At 42.7% G+C, this 21,224-nt stretch overlaps 1 protein-coding gene across 1 annotated transcript in view; it reads left to right on the forward strand.

Annotated features, from left to right (window-relative positions):
• Positions 1–1,720: 1,720 nt before the first annotated feature.
• The window catches only part of KALRN (kalirin, RhoGEF kinase), a 154,124-nt gene continuing 134,620 nt past the window's right edge, over positions 1,721–21,224 (forward strand). The window contains exon 1 of the mRNA XM_006869371.1: positions 1,721–1,805. Within this exon, the coding sequence (XP_006869433.1) occupies positions 1,721–1,805 (85 nt within the window). The remainder of the gene's footprint in view (positions 1,806–21,224) is intronic.

A 21,224-nucleotide genomic window follows, 5' to 3' on the forward strand; every position in this document is an offset into this window, starting at 1 on the left:
AATGGTAGTCAGACACACATTACAGTTTTCTGGTCTCTTTGTAAAAGGAGGCAGTTGTTCCTGGAGATAATTAGTCTCACATTACCCCTCCAAGATGTGAGGTATTCTTACCACAATTCATATTAAGCATTAAAAGGAAGAAAAGAAGAGTTAGGGGCAGGCGTTTTCAATATAGAGGGAGCTATTAGAGTCCTGCAGCCCTGGTATGGCGCTGTGGGTTAATGCGCCAGACTGCAAAGCCGTTTGAATTGCAAGGTTGGCAGTTCAAGCTCACCAGTTGCTCCTCAGAAACCCTATACAAGGTCGCTATGGGTCGGAACCAACTCGATGACACTTAACAACAACAACAATTAGAGTTCTGGTGTGTTGCTGTGGGTTAATGTGCCAGACTGCAAAGCCGGTTGAACTGCAAGGTTGATGGTTCAAGCTCACCAACCGCTCCTCGGAAACCCTATGCAGGGTCACTATGGGTCGCAACTGACTTGATAACACTTAACAACAACAACAATTAGTGTTTGTGGAGTCCTGATGTGGTGCTGTGGGTCAATGCACTGGACTGCAAGGTCGTTGGAACTGCAAGGTCGGTGGTTCAAGCTCATCAACCACTCCTCAAAAACTCTATACAGGGTTGCTATGGGTCGGAACCCACTTGATGGCACTTAACAACATTAGTGTTTGTAGGCTGAGGGGAAGGAAAGGGTGAACCTGTTGGGGGAGAAAAAGCATTATTGAGTCATTAAGAAGAATTGATGCTTTTGAGTTATGGTGGTGTGGGAGAATACTGAAAGTGCCATGGACTGACAAAAGAGCAAACAGATCTGTGTTAGAAGTGCAGCCAGAGTGCTCCTTGGAGGCCAGGATGGGCAAACTTCATCTCTCATACTTCGTACATATTGTCAGGAGGGACCAGTCACTGGAGAAGGATATCATGTTTGGTAAGGTAGAGGGTCAGCGAAAAAGAGGAAGACCCCCAGCGAGATGGATTGGCCAAGTGGCAGCATCAATGGACTCAAGTGTGACAACAGTAGTGAGGTTGACCTAGGATCAGGCACTGTTTCATTCTGCTGTGCATAAGGTCGCTATGCGTCTGTACCGACTTGATGGCACCTAACAACAACAACAACAACAGCAATCTAAATCTGTTCATCTCCTACCTGTTTGACCATATCTGTTTGTATGTTGTTAAGTCCATACTGATTATGGTAGCTTTTGAGTAGTAAGACATTGCACATGAAAAGGAGTCTGGTGCCAGGGTTTTTATGTAATGCATTGGACCGCAAGGTTAGTTTGAACCGTAAGGTCGGCGGTTTAAACCCACCAGCTACTCCTCTGAAACACCAGACCTGAGGGGGATTGCTCTGAGTCGGAACCGACTCGACGGCACTTAACAAATCCTCTGAACATTCCTCTGTGCCACAGTTAAGGGCGATGTTGCATAAGGTTCTGTGTGGCGCTGCTGGTAGCAACTGCAGCAAACAGCTGGACCTTGGAACTCCGCCCCCTCAGGCCCTCCCTCCCCGCCCAGGGCCCCTCCCCTGCTCCCCAAGGTGGCTCGAGCTCCCTGGCAGCCCGCAGAGCGGCCGGCCGCAGTGTTGGGAGAGGACTGGAGGGAGGGAGGGAGTGGGCTCCGGGGCGCGGCGCTGAAGTTTCCTTTCCTCAGCGCTCTCACCCTCTGGCTGGTGCCCCGTGCAATGAGGGAGCGCTGGGGCTGCGGGACAGCATGAAGGGCAGTGAGCGGGCTTGCACCCGATGTCCCTCTTTGGGGTGGCTCTTTGCTAAGTGCTGCTGTTGCTTCCCGTGCAGAGGTGAGTGACTGCTGCCGTTGTTGCCGCAGTTTAGCTGGAAACTGACCGGGAGAGTTCAAGGGAGGGAGGAAGAGAGGGAGGGAGGGAAGGCCGTTGGGATAGGGAATGGGAGAGCGTTTGCTCTGAATCCCTGCGTCCAATTCACTTTCCCCAGACTCTTCTCCGAATTCTCCCTCATTGAGATTCTGACTTGGATGCCTCCGAGGAAGCTGAAGTTTGGAAGCTCAGATACTTATCAGCGACTTTGGATTAATGGGCGCCAGCCTGCTCTGGGGGTTGTGGGCGGTGACTCTAAACTCTTGCGCCCTTGTATCATGGCCTTCATTTGCACAGTAATGTCAGCTGCTGGATTAATGTAAGACAACAGGAATACGTTTGACACTTGTCTTAACACCAGGAACTATTTTTTGCTAAGTGACAATGTTCTTATGAGACTGGAGCACTTTTCCCTGCCTGGCATTTTGCAGGCAGCTCCAGAGTAGATTTGCAGCTCTGGTCTGGAGCTTGGCACATTAATTAACCAGGAACTCTCTTTGGCCCTAATTAGGACTGGATTTAATTATTCTGCTCATTTTAATGGTGTTGAGGAGACTTACAGAAAGCAGCCAGTTTCTCCAAAATCAGCTTGCAAAGCAAGAGGTTGAAAGAGTCACAGAGGGAAAATGATGGATTGGGCAGCCTCCTGTGGAAAGGAGATCAAGACCTTCCTAGACAAAGTCAGCAGATGTTCCACACACTGTCCACTTCAGTGTGACACTTCAGCTTGGAGAGTATGGGGGGGGGGGTGATCCTGATTTTTTGTGGGGCTGAAAGTGAGAACAGAGCCTCTTACTTGGCATTCACCCCTTTTTAAAAGTTTCGCCTATTGGGTCTCTCCATCTCCACCCCTTTCACAACACCTCAGTCTTTGTTCCAATTCTTATACACAGACTCCAGATTTAATTTTCAAAGTGTGGTGGTCAAAAAACTTCATTCTGGTGACCCTCCACCATCTTCTATGACTGCCCTGTCCAATTCTCCATCCTTGGCAGATTGAAGGTTCATTAAATTTGAAGAAGCTTTCCTCCAAGTAATTAAGGGATGTACGCCCAGCATTAGATTCTGAAGCTAGGAACTAACTGTGTGATGTCCAGCTCTGAAAACCAGACTTCAGAAGGAGAAGGAATCTGAGGGGACCAGGGACTCTCACAAAAATCTGAGCTGGGTTCAGAAACATTTAAAATCCAGACAGGGAATTGAGGGGCGGAGGTATTAAATGGGGGAGGAAGCAGGAAATGGCCAAAGGGAATCTGAGGGAGTTGGTATGGTCTGGAAGCTGTGTTGCTTTCACTGTGAAGGATTTCCAAGCAGAATTTTTGGGGCGTCCGTTTCCTGTCAAAAGGCAGAATATGGGGGCCTGGGTGGTGCTTATCTAAGTTCCTGTAGCTGCTTCATTGCATCCAGATGTTCGCTGGCAGTCCCAGCTTCCCTACTGGGTAATTCTCCCAGGGTCTCTGGGCACTTGCTTTCTTTGGAAATTGCCCTCGCCCTCCGTTTATCCCTCCCCCACCGCCACAGAGGAGGTGATGAGGAGCCAGCTTGGGGTGCCTGCTGGGCCTCCTCCAGCCTAAGTGATGAGGGAGGAGGCAGCCGGCAGCCTTGGTTGCTTGAGGGAGAGGCTGTAGGAGGTGGATGTTGCTGGAACCCGACATAGAGGGGTCCATCAATCCTCAGCTGAAGACTGAGGAACTAAAAAGGGCCAAACAGGGTTAAAGGGAAAAGCAGGACTACAAGGTGGTTGCCACTTTTGTACTTACACTTTCCTAGGTCTACAACCAGGGAAAACTGGGTCTCAAATCTGTGCCTTTGGTGGAGGAGTTAGCCACTCTTCAAAGGAAACTCCTGACCATACCTGAGCAGGGGACCCAAGGTGTTGGAGCACTGTCCCTAGGTTCCTTGGTCTGACTCTTAACAGAAAAGAAAAACCCTGCAGGCAATAATCTAAAAGCAGATTGAAAAGACCAGACCTTGTGATGATCTTGAGTACACTTACTTTCCAGAGCCCCAAACTCCACAGAAAGAGATATGCCCAATTGCAACACAGAGATGGAGGCTGAGTGGAGTCAAGCAGTCCAGCCTCAAGGGATGGGACAATCTGCTTGCCTTTTCAGTTAAAACCAGTTCCTCTGGTCTTACATATTTATTACAATTGAAAGGCAGTACCCACCCACCCCCCAACACACCCCTTTTAAATAAAAGCCACCACTGGTTATCCTTCTCTATTCCTCTTCCTGAAAGAACTTGACTCTCTCCTACTGTTAGAGTAGCTTTAACTCTGAAGCTAAACTACTGCTGAGGTTCAGGGAGTCTCAGCTTCCAATCATAAAGGACGTTGTTGTTACTAGGTGCCTTCAAGTCAGTTCCAATTTATAGTGACCCTATGCGTTTAACAACAACAGCAAATGTATAACAGAATGAAACACTTCTCCAGGGATTAGTCCTTCCTGACATGTTCCAAGTATGTGAGATGAACTCTCAGTCTCACCATTTTGATCTCTAAATAGCATTCTGTTTGTACTTCTTCCAAGATTGATTTGTACTTTCTTCTGCCTGTCCATGGCATATCCAATATTCTTCAAAATTGCCACAATTCAAATGCATTGGTATTTATTGTCCAGCTTTCTACTGCAAATAAGGAGGTTGAAAATACTTGGTCCAGGCATACCTTAGTTCTCAAAGAGACTTCTTCACTTTTTAACACTTTAAAGAGGTCTTTGGCAGCAGATTTTCCCAGTGCAATATGTCCTTGGATTTTTTAACTCCTGCTTCCATGAGCATTGATTGTAGATCCAAGTAAAATGAAATCTTTGACAACTTCATCCTTTTCTCTGCTTATCATGATGTTGTTTTAAAGAATACCTCCTACTAAAGCATGGATGGGGAACCTTTTTTCTGTCAAAATTTGTAACATCATTCACGGGCCAGACAAAATTGTCAACCTGAAAATGAGCCTGCTGTAAATGGTCATTTAATCAACTTATCTCTAATGTGATGACTAGAATTGCGGTTGCCTGGGCAGGGCCAGATGTTCCCCACCCCTTTTCTAAAGCCTGAGGGGGTGGGGGGAGTAAAAGGAACCGAGAGGAAGCTTATATAGAGTGTTCTGGTTATTATTTTTTTTTTTTACCAAACTAACTGGAATTCCTCAGGTGACCCATAAGTGATTGTAATTATTATCACTAGGTCACTAGGTTAGAAGTCAGGATTTATTAACAGCAACTGTGTGGACTTTAAATATCATATTTCAGAAAAATATGGGTGAGATAGTTGAGCTTGCCTTTTTTTTTTTTTTTTCTTCCATTGATGCATTTATAGTAAAGGGGTTTGATGAAAGATCATTTTCCCTACCTTGAAATTAGGAGCTCTCTTGGCACAATGATTTAGCACTCAACTGCTAACTGAAAGGTCTGTGGTTCAAACCCATCAGTGACTCCTCATGAGAAAAGATCTGGCATTCTGCTCCCAAAAGATGACAGCCTAGGAAACCTGATGGGGGCAGTTGCACTCCATCCTGTGGGGTCCTACGAGGTGAAATTGCTCAACAGCACACAACCACCACCTTAAAATTGATGTTGAGAGGTAGGAAAACTGAAAAACAGTGGCAGGATAGAAACTGGGATCAGGTGAAAAGGAAGACAGCAAATACATCTATAGCTGCCTTTTTAACAAGAACAACTTTTTATTGTGAATTAAATGAAGGTTTTACATTCAACAAATCATACACTCAATGATTGCAATCCCCTTCATGTAACAACAGCTATCCTGCTTCCTCCCTGTGCTTCCTATTACCATTCCACCCACCTTCCCATCCCTTCTCAACTTTGTCCTTAGGAAAATGTTGCCCTTTTGATTTTGAATAATTGACTGTTCCATGGTACGCATGCCTCACTAGAGTTGTTATCCCCCCTATGTATCTATCAGCTGCTTGGCTGAAACTGGGACACAAGGGTGAGTTGCTTTCCAGACGTAAATTGCCTTTTTGAAAGTGAAAAAAATAGTCAGACATAAGATAATGACATGCATGTGTCTAAAGGGTGATTAATCATTGTTGTCACACATTGTGGGGAGGAGGATAGTTTCAGGATTACTGGGCTAGTTAGACTTTAAGCTTGAAAAACTGGCTCCGTCCTGGACTCTTTGGTTGCCTTAAAATAAAAATAAAAACAATTTATTTCAGAGTATGAAAGGATTTCAAGTCACCTGGGTGGTTGCTAAGTTATGTTTACAGATTGGAATTTGTAACTCCTTAGATCACAGGGTCTAGACATTTTTCTGACTTTTCTAGGTAGATGTTAGTATTAGAACCTTAGCTTTTTCTGATTAATTTATAATCAACTGTGTTTTGTAGATAAAAATCCTTCCTTCCTGAGAATCTTTTGGGTTACTATCCTCTGCTTCCCCAAAGTGTAGCCCACATGTATTTACACTTCCTTACTGCTGTCAGTATAGTTCCATCTCAAACCCGTGTGCTTTTTTGCCTTCCCATTTAGATATGCGTTCAGGAGTCAGAATACCTGACTGAATCAATTCCCTGAGGAGATGCTGGATCTTTTCCAATGCAGGCAGGCATCTGGGTTCATCCTTGACTCTGATAACATAGGATATGGTTAATGGAATTCATAGGCTATCATCCTTCTTGTTTTATTTTCCCATCTTTTCCCAGAATCACTGCTCAGGGAACTTTATGTCTTGATGTGAATGCCTCTTCCTTGGCCCTATAGGTCAGAGTAGAAATGTACCCATGGGATTTCCAAGGCTGTAATCCTTATGGGGGAGTCCTGGTGTGGCGCTGTGGGTTAATACACTAGACTGCAAAGCCATTTGAACGGCAAGGTCAGTGGTTCAAGCTCACCAGCTGCTCCTCAGAAACCCTATACAGGGTCCCTATGGGTTGGAGTCGACGTGATGGCACTTACCAACAGCAATAATCCTTACGGAAGCAGACCACCATATTTCTCTCCTGTGGAGCTGCTAGTGAGTTCAAAACAGTCTTTTGATTAGCAGTCAAGCACTTTAGCCACTGTGCCATCCATGGTTAGAAAAGGTCTTGGTAACACAGAAGGAAATCCTTGTGGCAGGCTCTCACTATTGTTTGCATTAACTGATCAACCAAGAGACAAAATTCTTGGGAATTTGATGCATTCCATTTGATTTTTCCATCTTCCAGGAGGTGCCTTTGCCCCAGTGAAAACTGAATAGATCTTTTAGCATGTCCATGTTTTTCAATGTATCTCTTGGTTTCCTTTGCCCTCCAGGGGTACTGCCTAATCTGCGGGGAATTACCACACATACAGACCACCCCGCCCCAAATCCTTTACTTTTCTTTCCATGCCTGATACTCCGATCTAGTGAATAGTTTCAGGGGTGTTAGGTATTAGCTAGATGAAAGTACTGATTGCCAGTCCAGTTGGGTTGTTGTTAAGTGTTGTCAAGTCAGTTCCAGCTTATACCCACCCAGTTTAGGTTTCCTGAAGAGCAGCTGGTGGGTTTGAACTACCCACCTTGTGGTTTAAACGGACCTTATGGCCCAGCTCATTATCCTGTATCTCCACACCAGGACTTCCCATAAAGATTACAGCCTTAGAAATCCTATGAGGCAGTTCTATATGTTGAGTCACTAGGAGTTAGAACCAACTTGGTGACAACAGATTTTTTGTTTTAAACATTAAAGACCCATGAATCTGGACAATGCTGTAAGGTATACCTCACTCTGGAGACAGATTGTTGGTATTCTGTTTTCAAATGTTCTTCTTGAGAATCTAGATAACTGTTCTCGTGTGCCCTGGATACACCCCCAATCTTCCTGCAGTGCTGTTCTTCCTTCAGTGAGTGAGTGGTAGTGTGGCCTACCCTTACCTCTGGACCAAACCCCAGGCTTTTCCTGAAGGAGGGCCCTAGAACAAACATCTGTTAAAAAAACAATGAGGGCTTCCCAAGAAGAAGGGCCTACATCCTAGAATATTAGAACTGGACAGGATCATGTTGTTAAGTGTAATTGAGTCAATTCCAACTCATAGCAACCCTGAGTAGGGTTTCCAAGGAGTGGCTAGTAGATTTGAGTTACTGACGTTGAAGTTAACAGTCAGTACTTATCCTACCGTCCGACACCAGGACTCCAAGAATTCATTTAATTAAATCATCACCTTTTATACAGGAGGAAACAGAAATCCTGCCATTCGATTGTTGTTGTTAAGTGCCATCGAGTTGGTTCTGACCTATAGCAGTCTTGTATAGCGTTTCTAAGGAGTGCCTGGTGGATTTGAACCGCCAACCTTGTGGTAGGAGGGTCAAAACTGGAACCCTTTTCTGTTGCATTTTCTTTGACTCCATGATTGTCTTATTGCGTGTTTGCTTCTTTGACTCTAAACAGAGTCTGGGCTGACCTAGCTGATAAGGTTCAAGACAGAGACCGTCCCCACTGCTCAGTTCTTGGGGTGACTGCAGGCCCTTGAGCCATTTGAAATTGGCCCTGCCTGGTCTGCTTTCAGTGACCTTGGTGGTGCAAATGGTTTATGCTCAACTACTAATCTAGAGCATGGTTGCCAGTCTGACCCCACCCAGTGACCCCTTGGAAGAAAGCTCTGGCAATCTGCTTCTGTCAAGATTACAGTAAAAAACAAACAACCGTATGGAACCATTCTGCTCTGTAACACATGGGGTCACCATGAGTCAGAATCATGCCGTGACTCAATGGCCACTCTTTTGTTTTGCCTTTGGTGGGTTTTTTACTTGATTTGCCTTGAAGACCGAATTCTGACTCAAGAAGGCAGAAACCATCATACTTCTGAGTCTCCTAGAGCAGTTATGCATGCACCTTGTTCTTAGTAAATATCTATTTGTGTTTTTCCCTCTGACTTGATTTCATTCAGAAATTTCCTTTCCCCCATTTCTTTCTTGCCCCTTTTCTTGAAGCATGTCCTGTCAGGTGGAGATGAATCTTTGATGGGCTCTGATTTCTAGGTAACATTGAGTATTGTCATTCATTTAACAAATGCTTACATGCTGGCACTATGCCAGCTCTGTTCTGCATACTATGAGAAAGTGGATGGGAATCCTAATGGTGTCTACCCCACTGGGCTGCTCTGAGAATTATCAAGAAATCAGCAAAACACCAGGTACATGCACTGCTTTAACAAGCTGAACAGTCATTGTAATACTAAAGGTGACCCTGTCCTCAGGGGGCTCCCAGCTAAATTTTTGTGCGTATACTAAGTGGCAACATTATAAATCTAAGTTCTACATAGTGTAGTGGTCTTGTTGGTGACACAGTGTGTTATGCATTGGTCTGCTAACCTCAAGATCAGCAGATCAAACCCACCAGCTGTTTCAAACTCACCAACCACTCCACAGGAGAAAGGTGTGGTGAAGATTTGCAGCCTCGGAAACCCTGGAGAGCAGTTCTCCTCTACTCTGTAGGGTCACTGTGAGTCCCAATCAATTCGATGGATGTAGGTTTTTTTTGGTTTGGTTCAAATCATTCCCTAATATACCTCAATGATGTGGAGTTGTCATTATGGGGGAGAGAAACGCCATATCTAGACGTGTGATGAGATTTCCTTTAAAAAAAAAAAAAAACAGACAGTAAAAACCACGTCACACTTCTAGTGTTATAGCCACTGTGTGTTCGGTAAGAGAAGACTACTTATGAGATGACCTTGGCAGGAAACCTCAACAACCCCAGTTTCCCTACTTTGAGGGGAAAACACATAGAACACAAAGACTTGAAGAACATCTACCTCATTTTTGGTTCAAACCCTGAAAACTTAACGTTATATAAAATTAATTAAAAGGCCAGTCTAATTAAAAACATGTTTTCTGTTCACTTCAGTCCACTGTGCAAAGCTTTGCTGGTGCTTCTTCGGGCTGTTTTTGCCTAGATAAAAACCACAAGCTGCTGTCCATGGGCCGTTATCCTAGTCCTGGGGTTCTTGACGTTTCTTCTGAGGTCTGGCCAGTATCTTCTGTCTTCCCTATAGATGAGGGTCATGGATAGGATAGCTTTCTGGTCTACCCAGTGCCAGAACCATCTTCCTGGAAGGAGGGGAACCCTGGTTACACCTGTGAGGCACTGAAGGAGGCTGCCAGGTTGACTTTAGCCTGGTTGGAGAGCAAAGATCAGGATTGCAGAACAAGTTGTTCCACATTCTTCTTGCCTTCTTGGTGAGGCCAATGAGGAAACTGTCAAGTTGAAAGGAAGGGGAAGCCTTATCTACTCCTAGACTGAAACAGTACCTGGTAAAATGTTTCTGTTTCCAGGTGTTTGCTCTTCCCTGGTTCCTGATGGCACTTGACTACTAACCTGAAGGTTGGTAATGCAAAGCCACCCAGCATCACTACAAAAGAAAGGCCTGACCATCTCCTTTCATAAAGATTACAGCCAAGAGACCCCTGTGGAGCAGTTCTACTCTACCACATGGGTCATCATGAGTCAGAACTGACATGACAGTAACAAGTTTGCTTTGTTTGGTTAACTCCTCTGTGGGGCAGGACTAAGAATCCCTGGTAGTACTGTAGGATCAACACTGGACTGCTAATCGCCAGGTCAGCAGTTCAAACCCACCAGCCGCTCCTCAGGAGAAAGATGAGGCTTTCCACGTCTGTAAAGATTTATAACTTCAGAAGCCTTATGCAGGGTCGCTGGAGTCAGAGTAAACTCGATGGCAGTGGGTTTGATTTGGTTTGGGGCAGGATTCGGTTCAGGCAAGTGCTTCTTTCTCTTGCAATGTTGTTAAGTGCTGTTGAGTCGATTCTGATTCACAGCCACCCTGTTTAGGGTTTCCGAGGAGCATCTGGTGGGTTTGAACCTCGGACCTTGGTGGTTCACAGTCCAGTGCTGATCCTACAGCGCCACACCAGGAGTCTTTGCAGTATATGTGTATAATAAGCTCTCTAGGCACTCTTGCTTTCTTTCCTCCCTCAGTTAGAATCCTATTGTGCCTGTGGGCTGCTTCCCATCGCCATTTGAAGGAGAACCCAGACTTACTGAAGAAAAGAGTTGCCACCACTCTGCAGCTGCCATGGATGTTGTGTGTCAGTCTCACACTTGCATGCTGCCTGCTTCACTACCCACTGACAGAATGAGCAGAGGTTCCCATAATGTGGGTCCAGGAAGTCTGTTAGCAATGCTGGGGTGTTAGCAGTCTGTGAGGTAACAAGCTTGTCAGGTGGTTCTGACTTACATAGATTAGAACCCCTGACTTACACAGTGCTTCTGATGCAGAGGGAGACATTCAGGGAAAGATTTCCTCTCAGTCTTTTTCCTTCCTCTCCTCCCTTTCTCCCTTCCTTTCTGTTTATCTTTTTCCTCTTTCCTCTCCCCTTACATCTTCAATATTCCCTCCCCAACCCCACTCCAACGAGCTTTCTGGTTGGGGAGGGGTTGGGGCAGGGGAAGAATTCTTGTTGTGAGAAGCCCCTTTTACTTGCAGGTGTTGGAATTAGGGCCTACATCTTTCTTAAGCTCAATAGCCAGGGACTGAGAAAAACCAGATAAAATTCACATTGCTTTTATGAGACATTTTCTTGTTTTCCTCAATACTAAAGTTAACTGTGCTCACTACAGAAAATTAGCAAACAAGAAATTCATAACAGCATAACTTATCTAGCAGAATTCTCATGACCTAGTTGTTGTTATTGTTAGGTGCCATCAAGTCCATTTTTGACTCATAGTGACCCCAGGTGATAATGGGGTTGCTCCATAGGGTTTTCTAGGCTGTAATCTTGGAGCCAATTGCCAGAGACAGCTGCTACTTAACCCCTTTTACTATATTCTTTTTACACGATTGCTCTGTTATGCCTGAGATTGCTAAGTGTTGGGGGCCAGCTTGATGCATAACAACAACCCCCACTTTTAAATAAATAGGTTTGTATTTTTATTGCCTTATATCATGCTTTTTTTTTTTAAATTGGTTTCCTGATCATCTTTTCTTGTAGATGCTTTTTTCAGGGTAGTATGAATGACTGCAAAGTACTTCATTGCACACAAGACTTGAACTGAGCAGATGGTAGTTAAATTTAATGGTTCAAAGATAGGTAGGAAGGAGTGAGGAAAAGACCTGAGTTGGAAACTCGATCTTTCTAAGATTAGACTATCTAGGCAGACTGACTCTTGTTTTACTTTCATCCAGCTTCCTATTTTAGGTAAGATCTAATTTGTACTCTTATACACTACTGTAAAGACCATCCTTAAAGCCAAGTCTTTGCACACATCCATAATTACATCCTTAGGATGAGTTCCTAGAAGTGGCATTCCTGAATCAAAAGGTCTATAGAAGTTCTGGGCTTTTGCCCCTAGTTTTTATGCTCTCTGAAAGAAAGATTGTACTGTTTTTGTTTAAAGAGGATTTATGAGATCATCCTGAGGGACCAAGAATGTCATGGCTCTCCCATTGTTTACTTCTGTTTACATTTTCTGAATTAACTTAATTCTTTTTATATAAGGAAATACTCTGGCTGAGATTACAGAAGTATAAACTACTGCCTTTGATTCTTAGGCTTTGTGCTAGTACTCATGGTATAAAACATCTATTTTGTGGCTGTTCTGACTCGCGATGGTCCCGTTTTTACAGTACTAATCTGTATGATCTTATACACCCTTCATATGCCTTTGCCCTCATCTCTAAAATGGAGATGACAATGGGATCTAGCATGAAGTTTTTACAAAGCTTAGGTGAGTATGGGTATGTTGTTGTTGTTAAGTTCCATCGAGTCAGTTCTGACTCATGGCAATCCTATGTGGGGTTTCCGAGGAGTGGATGGTGGGTTTGAACTGCTGACCTTGCAGTTAGTGGTCTAGTATGTACCCTACCATGCCACACCAGAGCTCCATTGATTGCTGTTTGTTGTTGTTACATGCTTGCGAGTCATCCCCGATTTATAGTGAGGAGTTACTGGTGAATTTGAACCACTGACTTCATGGTTCAAACTGACCTTATGGTCCATAGTGCCACACCAAGACTCCATTGATTGGTATAGGAATATGTGTGTGTATGTATGTATGTGTATATATAAATATATATACATACACACACACATATATATACATACACACACACACATATATATATATATAGAGAGAGAGAGAGAGAAATCTCTGTGGGACTTTGTTAGCTGTCTCATTTAGTGAATTTCATTAGTTTCATAATCATGTGAGAAAATGAGCCGAGTATTTTGGGTATCAAACAGTGAATATTTGAGTGCCTTGTGGTAGGTATTGAACTATTCACCATAGAGGGTATGTTCCCATGCTTCCAAAATGTTTACAGTCCAACTTCAGAGCTATCCCATAAGTACAAAACAATAAGTAATCACACACACACACACACACACACAGAGTTTCTAAAGACAAGAGCAATGATATTCCAAGGCCCTGCCTAATTGCTGGCTAAAGGAATTATGCAGATGCTGATTTGAACAGAGTGGTCTAGGGTCATCTGGGAAGACTTCCCAGGAGACTTGGGGATTTTTTTTTTAGGGGGAGGTGGGGTAGGAGTACAGAGTTAGGGTTAGGACAATGACTACTTAAGTATAGGCTAGGCCTAGGTTTTCATGTTGGTTGGTTGGTTGGTTATGTGCTGTGGAATCAGTCCCAACTTATGATGACCCTGCATAGAGTTTCTGAGGCTGTAAAACTTTACAAAAGCAGAAAGCCTCATCTTTCTCTTGCAAAACAGTTGGTAGTTTTGAACTGCCGACCTTAAGGTTAGAAGCCCAACTCACAAACACTATGCTACCAGAACTCCTGAGGTTTTCTTGTAGTGTTAGGGTTATGGTTAGGACTACGGTTAGTGTTGGGTGTAGGGGTTACGCTAGGACTAGGAGTAACCAGGTTTATTTTTCTTAAAATCTACTTAATTTTCTCTTCATTTGGAAATTTTATAACTATACTATTCCTTCTTTTTACTTTTGGTTTTGTTGTTGTTTTTGTTGTTGCAAACTGCTAACTTTGCAACTCTTCATTTTCAGTTTGTAGATTTGTCTTGTCAGGGTTGAGTGTGTCATGTGTGTCAATCTTAGGTTGTTATCTTCTGTTGTTGGTTCTCTGTCCAAAGAATTCCATTTAGTATTTTTGATACAGTTGGTTTGGGTTTTTAGAAAGTCTTTTCATTTTTGTTTATATGGAAATATCTTAGTTTCACTATCATTTGACAGACAATTTTGTTGAAAATATAAATTTTGGTTGACAATTTTTTTTTCCTTCCAAGTTTTATGTATGTCATCCAGTTGTCTTTGTGATTTCTGCTAAGAAATCAGAATTTAGTCTTATTAGTTCTCCTTTGTAGGTAATTTTTCATTTTTCCCAAGCTGCTCTCACGAGTTTTTCTTTATGTTCGGTTTTGAAGAGCTTAATTATATACCTTGGTGATTTTTTTTGTTTTCTAGTGTCCATCCTGTTTGGAGTTTGCGCAGCTTCTTGCCTACATATCTTCTCATTGTTCATGATGTTAGGGAAGTTTTCTTCCAACAATTCTCTGACAATTGTCTCTCTGCTTTTTGGTGTCTCTGCTTGTTCTATAATTCTGATCACATGTAAATTATTTCTCTTGATGGTGTTCCACATAATTCTTAGGCTTTATTTGGATTTTTTGTTTGTTTGTTTGTTTTCTGACTGCTCTAGCAGATGAATATTGAGAGACTTGTCTTCAAGCTCACCAATCCAGTCTTCCTTTGATTCAATTCTACTTCTGTGCCCCTTCAATGTATTATCTGCTTCTGACATCTTAGTGTTAATCTTCTGACTTTCTAATTGCTATTTTTGTATGCTTTCTAATTATTCATTTATTTTGTCAGTTTGTTCTTGTAATGTTTTCTGAAATTCTTCTGAAGTTTTTCTGTGGTCTCCTTGCTTTTATCTGCAGCTTTTTCAATCATTCTGTCAATCCATTGAAGATACCTAAATAGCATTCTTTTGAATTCCTTACCAGGTAGTTCCAATATCATTTCTGGTGTCGTTTTTTGTCTGACTTTGTATTTTGGTCTGTTTGAGACACCCTGTGTTGTTTCTTCATGAAAGCTGAAATTGTCTGTGGTCTGCAAGTCACTGTAGTGTCCTATTTATATTTAACTAATGATTGTAGACTCTTGTGTTTTTAGGCACTCATCACCTACCTTCCGGTGGGTATTGTAGAGATTGGAAATGTGCATGTGGTTGTCTGTTCACTGTTTGTGTAGTGTATCCAGAGTGGGTTTGTCTGAAGTTGGCTGCTGAGTATTACTGATCAGGTGGTACAGGAGTGGGTAGTGGCACTTGCCCAGCGGGTGGAGCATTGGGAGACAGAGATATGGTTAGGTCATAATTATGGATGCAATTGCTGTGTTCACCAAACAGACAACAGCAATATACGATCTAATGTGATGAAGTTCAAGAGCCTCTAGACATGGGGGTGATACCTAGGTACCTGACCTTTAGCAGAGCAGAGGCTGGGCAGGAGGCGGTGCACCTGGGCACTGGGCACTGGATGTGCAAAAAGAAGGATTTTCACTTTAAAGGGTCAGGAGCTATAGTGTAAGCAAAGCAGCATTGTAGGGAATGCTGGGGGCCAACAAAGGAAAGCAAGTTAGACCTACCTGCCTTCTAGTGTTGCAATGTCCAGCACACTAGCCATTAATCACCTACAGTAAATTGAGAATTTGAAATATGACTTGTCCAAAATGTGATGTATTGTAAATGCAAATCACATGCTAGATTTAAAAACAAAAAACAAAAAAACTAGTACCAAAAAATGTAAACTATCTCACTCATTTTTTTTTGTTGTTTTTTTTTTGGTACTGATTACATGTTGAAATGATACTAATACTCTTTTGGCTTCCAAGTGTGTATTACTTGGATCCTGGAGCAAGTTTAAAGCCTTTTCCCCAAAGATTTTGCTAAGTGTTATAGAAAAACACAAAAGAAGAAATGTAAAAGAAACATAAAAGCAACCAGTTTTATGGATTTCCCATTTGGGTAGCATAGCTGGCTGGTTTCAGGAGCTTCCATGCTGTTCTGGTGTACAAGCATCACAGGAGGCTGCACCCTGGCCACACAGAGTGGAGCATGACTAAGTCCTGAGTCTCCAAGGAGGTGTACTATTTTAGGGCTTGAGTTCTTTCTAGATACTTTGACACCAACCCAAATGATTCACTCTCTCATTCACTCTTTCCCACCTTTGGGTTTCTCACTTAGCTCTAGAACCTGCTCTGAGGCATTGCCATCCACAGTCACTGCTTCTTGCAGTGATATGCCACTCAACACATGGCATATTTCATCAGAATCGAAGCGACCCTCTCTCTGCAATGTTGTAGAGCTGATTCTACAACAGCTGGGTCAGGATACACACTCTCCTCTAAGATCTTTTCCCTTTCTTATTCCATAAAAGATTTAAAATCCAGAGAAATCCTATTTGTTTACTTGGATTCTACTAGAGAGCAGAAGACCTCAATAACCTTTTAAGGATTTTTTTCAGCCTTTCTAATTTGTGCTAGTTTCCCTTTGTTTTGGCTTGAACATTTCCCCCTTCCCAGTTTTGTCTTGCAGCCTAACCACCAAATGGTGCTCCCATTTTAGAGTGTCAGCAGCAACTCTACCAGAGTGTCCATGAATCTCCTCAAATAGCTAGTTTCTCAGCTCATTCCCAGTGAGATGGTCAGGTCTAAATTTAGCTGTGATCCTTCTACCAGCATATGCAAGCAGGACTGCAAGAGGGACAGCAGAGCCGCACTTTTCCCAAGGGAAGTGTTATGTGTGTGTGTGTACATGTGTGTATATGTTTGTATATAATACTAGTAGTAGTATTTAGATGGAAAAATGGGCAAGACTCCCCTAAAAGCCAATGGTCAGCCCTGGAGGAAGAAAAGAAGTTGTTCAGGGGCAAGTTGTTGTTAAGTGCCATCAAGTTGCTTCCGACTCCTAGCAACCCTGCATAGGGTTTCCGAGGCTGTGAATCTTTACGGGAGCAAAAAGCTTCATTTTTCTCTTGTGAAATGGCTGGTGGTTTCAAACTGCTGACCTTAAGGTTCGCAGCACGACTCATAACCACTATGCTACCAGAGCTCCTTACGGAGACATAGAGTCATTCCAAAAAGCTGTTTAAGTTTATCCTAGCTTGGCTGGGTACCTTGGAAAAAGTCTGCCAAAGTCTTCACCCTCTAGGTTTCCTCCCACTGTAACATATCAGTGACATAACCTCACCTGGATTTGTAATTACCCTGGCTTCTTGCCAAGCATTCCAACACAAGAATGTGCTCACTGTCTTCTCTTATTCCAAAGCCACTGATCCTTGGTTTATGAGATACAATTTCACATTGTATTGTATTGATTTCAGCCTTTGTTTGGTTTTCTGGTTTTCCTTTGTGTCTTTTTTATTTTTAATCAGTGGGTACATATTTCAGGCACAGGATGGGGTATCGTGTGTGATTTTGTTTATGGAATGGCTTTGATAAGTCAGGTATGACAAAGTATGTAACTGCAAAGTATTAAAACTGATTTCACTTGTAAAATTTAGCTCATTATGATCTACAGTTTGGGTCATGGTCATGATGGCACCCTTCATCTTGAGATTCATATATGTATATATGGAATCCTAGTGTGGTATCATAGGATAAGCATTTGACTTCAAGGTCGGCTTGAACCCAAGGTTGGTGGTTCAAACTCACCAGCCACTCCATGGAAACCTTATACTGGTCACTATGAGTCAGAATCGACTCAATAGCACTTAACGAACAAACAATATATATATTACATATATATACTTATATATATGTATACGTATATAAAGGAGCTCTGGTAGCATAGTGGTTACGAATACGGCTGTGAACCTCAAGGTCAGCAGTTCGAAACTACCAGCTGTTCTGCGGAAGAAAGAGGAGGCTTTCTGCTCCCATAAAGATTTACAGCCTCGGAAACCCTGTGCAGGGTCGCTATGGGTCAGAACTGACTCGACAGCACTTAACAACAATATATGCATATGGAGTCCTAGTGTGGCACTGTGGGTTAATGCGCCAGACTGCAAAGCTGTTTGAACTGCAAGGTCAGTGGTTCAAACTCACCAGCTGCTCCTCGGAAATCCTCTCAGGGTCACTATGGGTCGGAACCAACTCTATGGCCCTTCACAACAACAATATATGTGTATATCTGACATCTTTAGAGTGGCATCAGATTAGGACTCTAATGGGACAATCTGTCTTTCTGTTGGTTTCTAGCAAACACTTTGGTGGTAGTCAAGAGGCAGTTTTTGAGAGGCTGCCTCGAGGGCCTGTGTCTTTCCAAAGTGCCCTAGCTCACAATTGGGAGGAGAACTAGATCACAAAGCTTCTGGACCTGGGTTTCTAACACTCTCTGAAAGTGCCCACATGAATATCACAAAAGAGACCTGACAAAGAAGAGAACATGGACCAGTTGGCTCTCTTGGGCTCAGCTGTCATTTTCTGTAAGTGAGGTAGAGTTTGATGCAGGCAGACAGCTCTTTCTTGAGGTTTTTAGCTCAGGCCTCTGAGTTCAGAGCTTGGATTGTGCTGAGTCAGACTGGGTTCTCATCCTGGCATTAGCAATTACTGGGTGGTTTGCATTAGTCTAGTTATTTAACTTCTCCATGCCAATTTCTTCACCTGTATACTTAGGGGACTATCTCACGTGGTAGTTGATAGGCGTCAAATAAAAATGTGTGTATATATGTGTGAATCCTTTAGTATAGTTCCTGGCTTCCTGGGACGTACTCAAGAGGTGCTAGCTTGTGAACAATACACTATTTCCCACTTTTTGAGACAGTTCTGACTTATAAGTGCATCATTTTAGATGAAACTAAGTGTGACAGGAAGATCAATCAATATTTTTCGAAGATCATAAGGAAAACCAACCTGTCATTTAGACTACAAACATTTGGGCTTTTTGCCCAATTTTGGAGTCCTATAACTATGCCTGTTCAAAATAGGCTACTGATCTAGGGCTGACTCAGAGTGACAATTTTTATTCAGAAAAAGTCTTCTCCAGTATCCTAGAGGCCAATGTGCTGGATTCTTAAGCACATTGTTAGGACACAACTAAGAAACCTTCCATTCGTTTAGTTTGTGCCATTATTAATGTGCAAAGTCGATCACCCTGCATGTGAGCATTTAATGACTACAGTTACCTGCTGTGCTCTAATAACAATCTCACCCACCACTTATGGCTCAGAAATTTCTGTTTGGTTCCAGCAACTAAACAGAGCTTCTTGTATTCAGTAACAACCTTTATAACTTTTTTTGTTTTGGTTTGGTTACATGTATTAATCCGTGAAATCTACATTTTACACTAGGCATATTGCAATAGTGAACCTCAGCATCTCAGCCTTAATGTTCAATGGGAAAAAGGAAGTTCAAAGTCTCCAAAATTGACTGCCCTTGGGCTAGTCTACCCTGAGTCAGGTAATATTATTGCTGTTGTTAAGTGCCATCGAGTTGATTCCGACCCATAGCGACCCTGTATTGGGTTTCCAAGGAGCAGCTAGTGAGCTTGAACCACTGACCTTGCAGTTCAAATGACTTTGTAGTCTGACGCATTAACCCACAGCGCCACACGAGGACTCTGAGTCAGGTAATGTATCCATCCTTAAATTAATCCCTATGCCCCAGAGGATGAAATATTTTCATTCTGTTATGCTCTACTTCTGAATGAGAAGGTGGAGTCCTGGTGTGGCACTGTAGGATAAACACTGGACTGCTAACCGGTGCTCAGAAACCCTGTACAGGGTTACTGTGAGTCTGAACTGACTCCATTGGCACATAGCAACAACAGCTTCTGAGAGTGTGGGGTGACAATGGAGATAGAATGGAGATGGGGTTTCTGCTCACAAAACTGGGACACCAAGCTATAAAGGGAAAGGAGGGAAATAGATGCTGGGGAGGCAGCAACAGATGGTCTCTGTTGAGTATTGACCTGTGAGCCCCTTGGTCTACTGAGAAAAACTGCATTGAGTTTAAGAACAGTTGGAATCACTCTGCCTCTCCTGTTTTACATGTGCACAGCTCTTACAGAGGAATAGGAGAATGTGTTCATAGGAGGCTGGATCTTAAGGAATCAGGAGTAGTCTTCATTTTAGCAACTAAGCAGAGGAAATAATAGCACAAGTAAGGATATAAAAGACGGAAAAGGAACAGACCATCTGTAGCAATAATTAATATTCAGGTTATGTGGCTGCATCATCTCCTTTGGTCTTCAACTTTGAGGAGTCAGTTTACACATTTTACAGATGAGAAGACTGAGGCTCAGAGAGATTAAATGATTTTCCCAAGAGAATGTGGTTAATAAATGGAATTTTGGTTTCCTCTCCATATTCTACTCTCTCCCACTTACTCTGCTGTCCAGGTTGATTCAAGGTCTTCTGTGAAGTTGTATTGCTTTTTTAAAATTACTGCAATAGAATTGGTATGGTTCCACACTGTGTCCCTGAATCCATGATATGGGTTAGCAGTTCCGAAAGCAGCTTTTCTTGTGGGGTATTACTTTTATTTACACATATAAATCCCATGCCAGCCAAAACTTTTAATATAAGCACCGCTTGGCATACACACACACACTTTTATACCCTAAATATCTGAGGCTTAGAAATGTTTGTCTACTTTTGCCAACATCTGACTGTGATTATCTTTAACCACAGTCACACTTGTTTGTCTCTTAAAATAGGATTGACTCTCCCAAGAAGTCTGAGTTTCTAGTTGCCACAGTCTTCCCAGAACACTGTCTGTTCCACATTCTCCTGGTGTAGCCCTGACAGCCTTTGATTTACTCTTTTAATCTCCCTACTCCCTGTGTCAACACTCCTGAGTCTGTCCTTAGGATCCACAGACCTCTCTCTCCCTGTGAGAGTGTTAGATTTTACCTTCTGGAGCCCACATGCTGACTCTGGTAATAAGGTGTAGCTCTCCCTAGATGCTCATCAGAAGATCATCCTTGTGTCTCTGACTTCAGCCCCTAAGACATGCTAGTAGGCAGGGGTTGATTTCCCCAGAAGAAAGTGGACTAAAGGCTTATTCATGCCTGACCCATCCCAATTTTTAAATGGATAGATATTTTAAAATCACCTATTATTATTGTAGATTCATCTATTTCTTTCTTCAAGTCTATAAGAGTTTGTTTTATATATTTTGGAGCTCTTTCATTGGGAGCATAGATATTTAATATGGTTATTTCATCTTGTTCTTTTGTCCCTTTAATCATGATATAATGTCCATCTTTATCTAGTATGCTGGTTTTTGCCTTAAAGTTGATTTTAACCGAAATTAGTACTGCAACTCCTGTTCCCTTTTTATTGGAATTGACTTGGTATATTTTTTTCCATCCTTTAACTTTTAATCTGTTTTTGTCCCTGTGTGTGAGATGTGTCTCTTGCAGGCAGCATATTGAAGGATCTTGTTTTCTTACCCATT

Source organism: Chrysochloris asiatica, unplaced genomic scaffold (genome assembly GCF_000296735.1).
Source record: "Chrysochloris asiatica unplaced genomic scaffold, ChrAsi1.0 scaffold00130, whole genome shotgun sequence".
In the NCBI taxonomy this organism is placed as follows: domain Eukaryota; kingdom Metazoa; phylum Chordata; class Mammalia; order Afrosoricida; family Chrysochloridae; genus Chrysochloris; species Chrysochloris asiatica.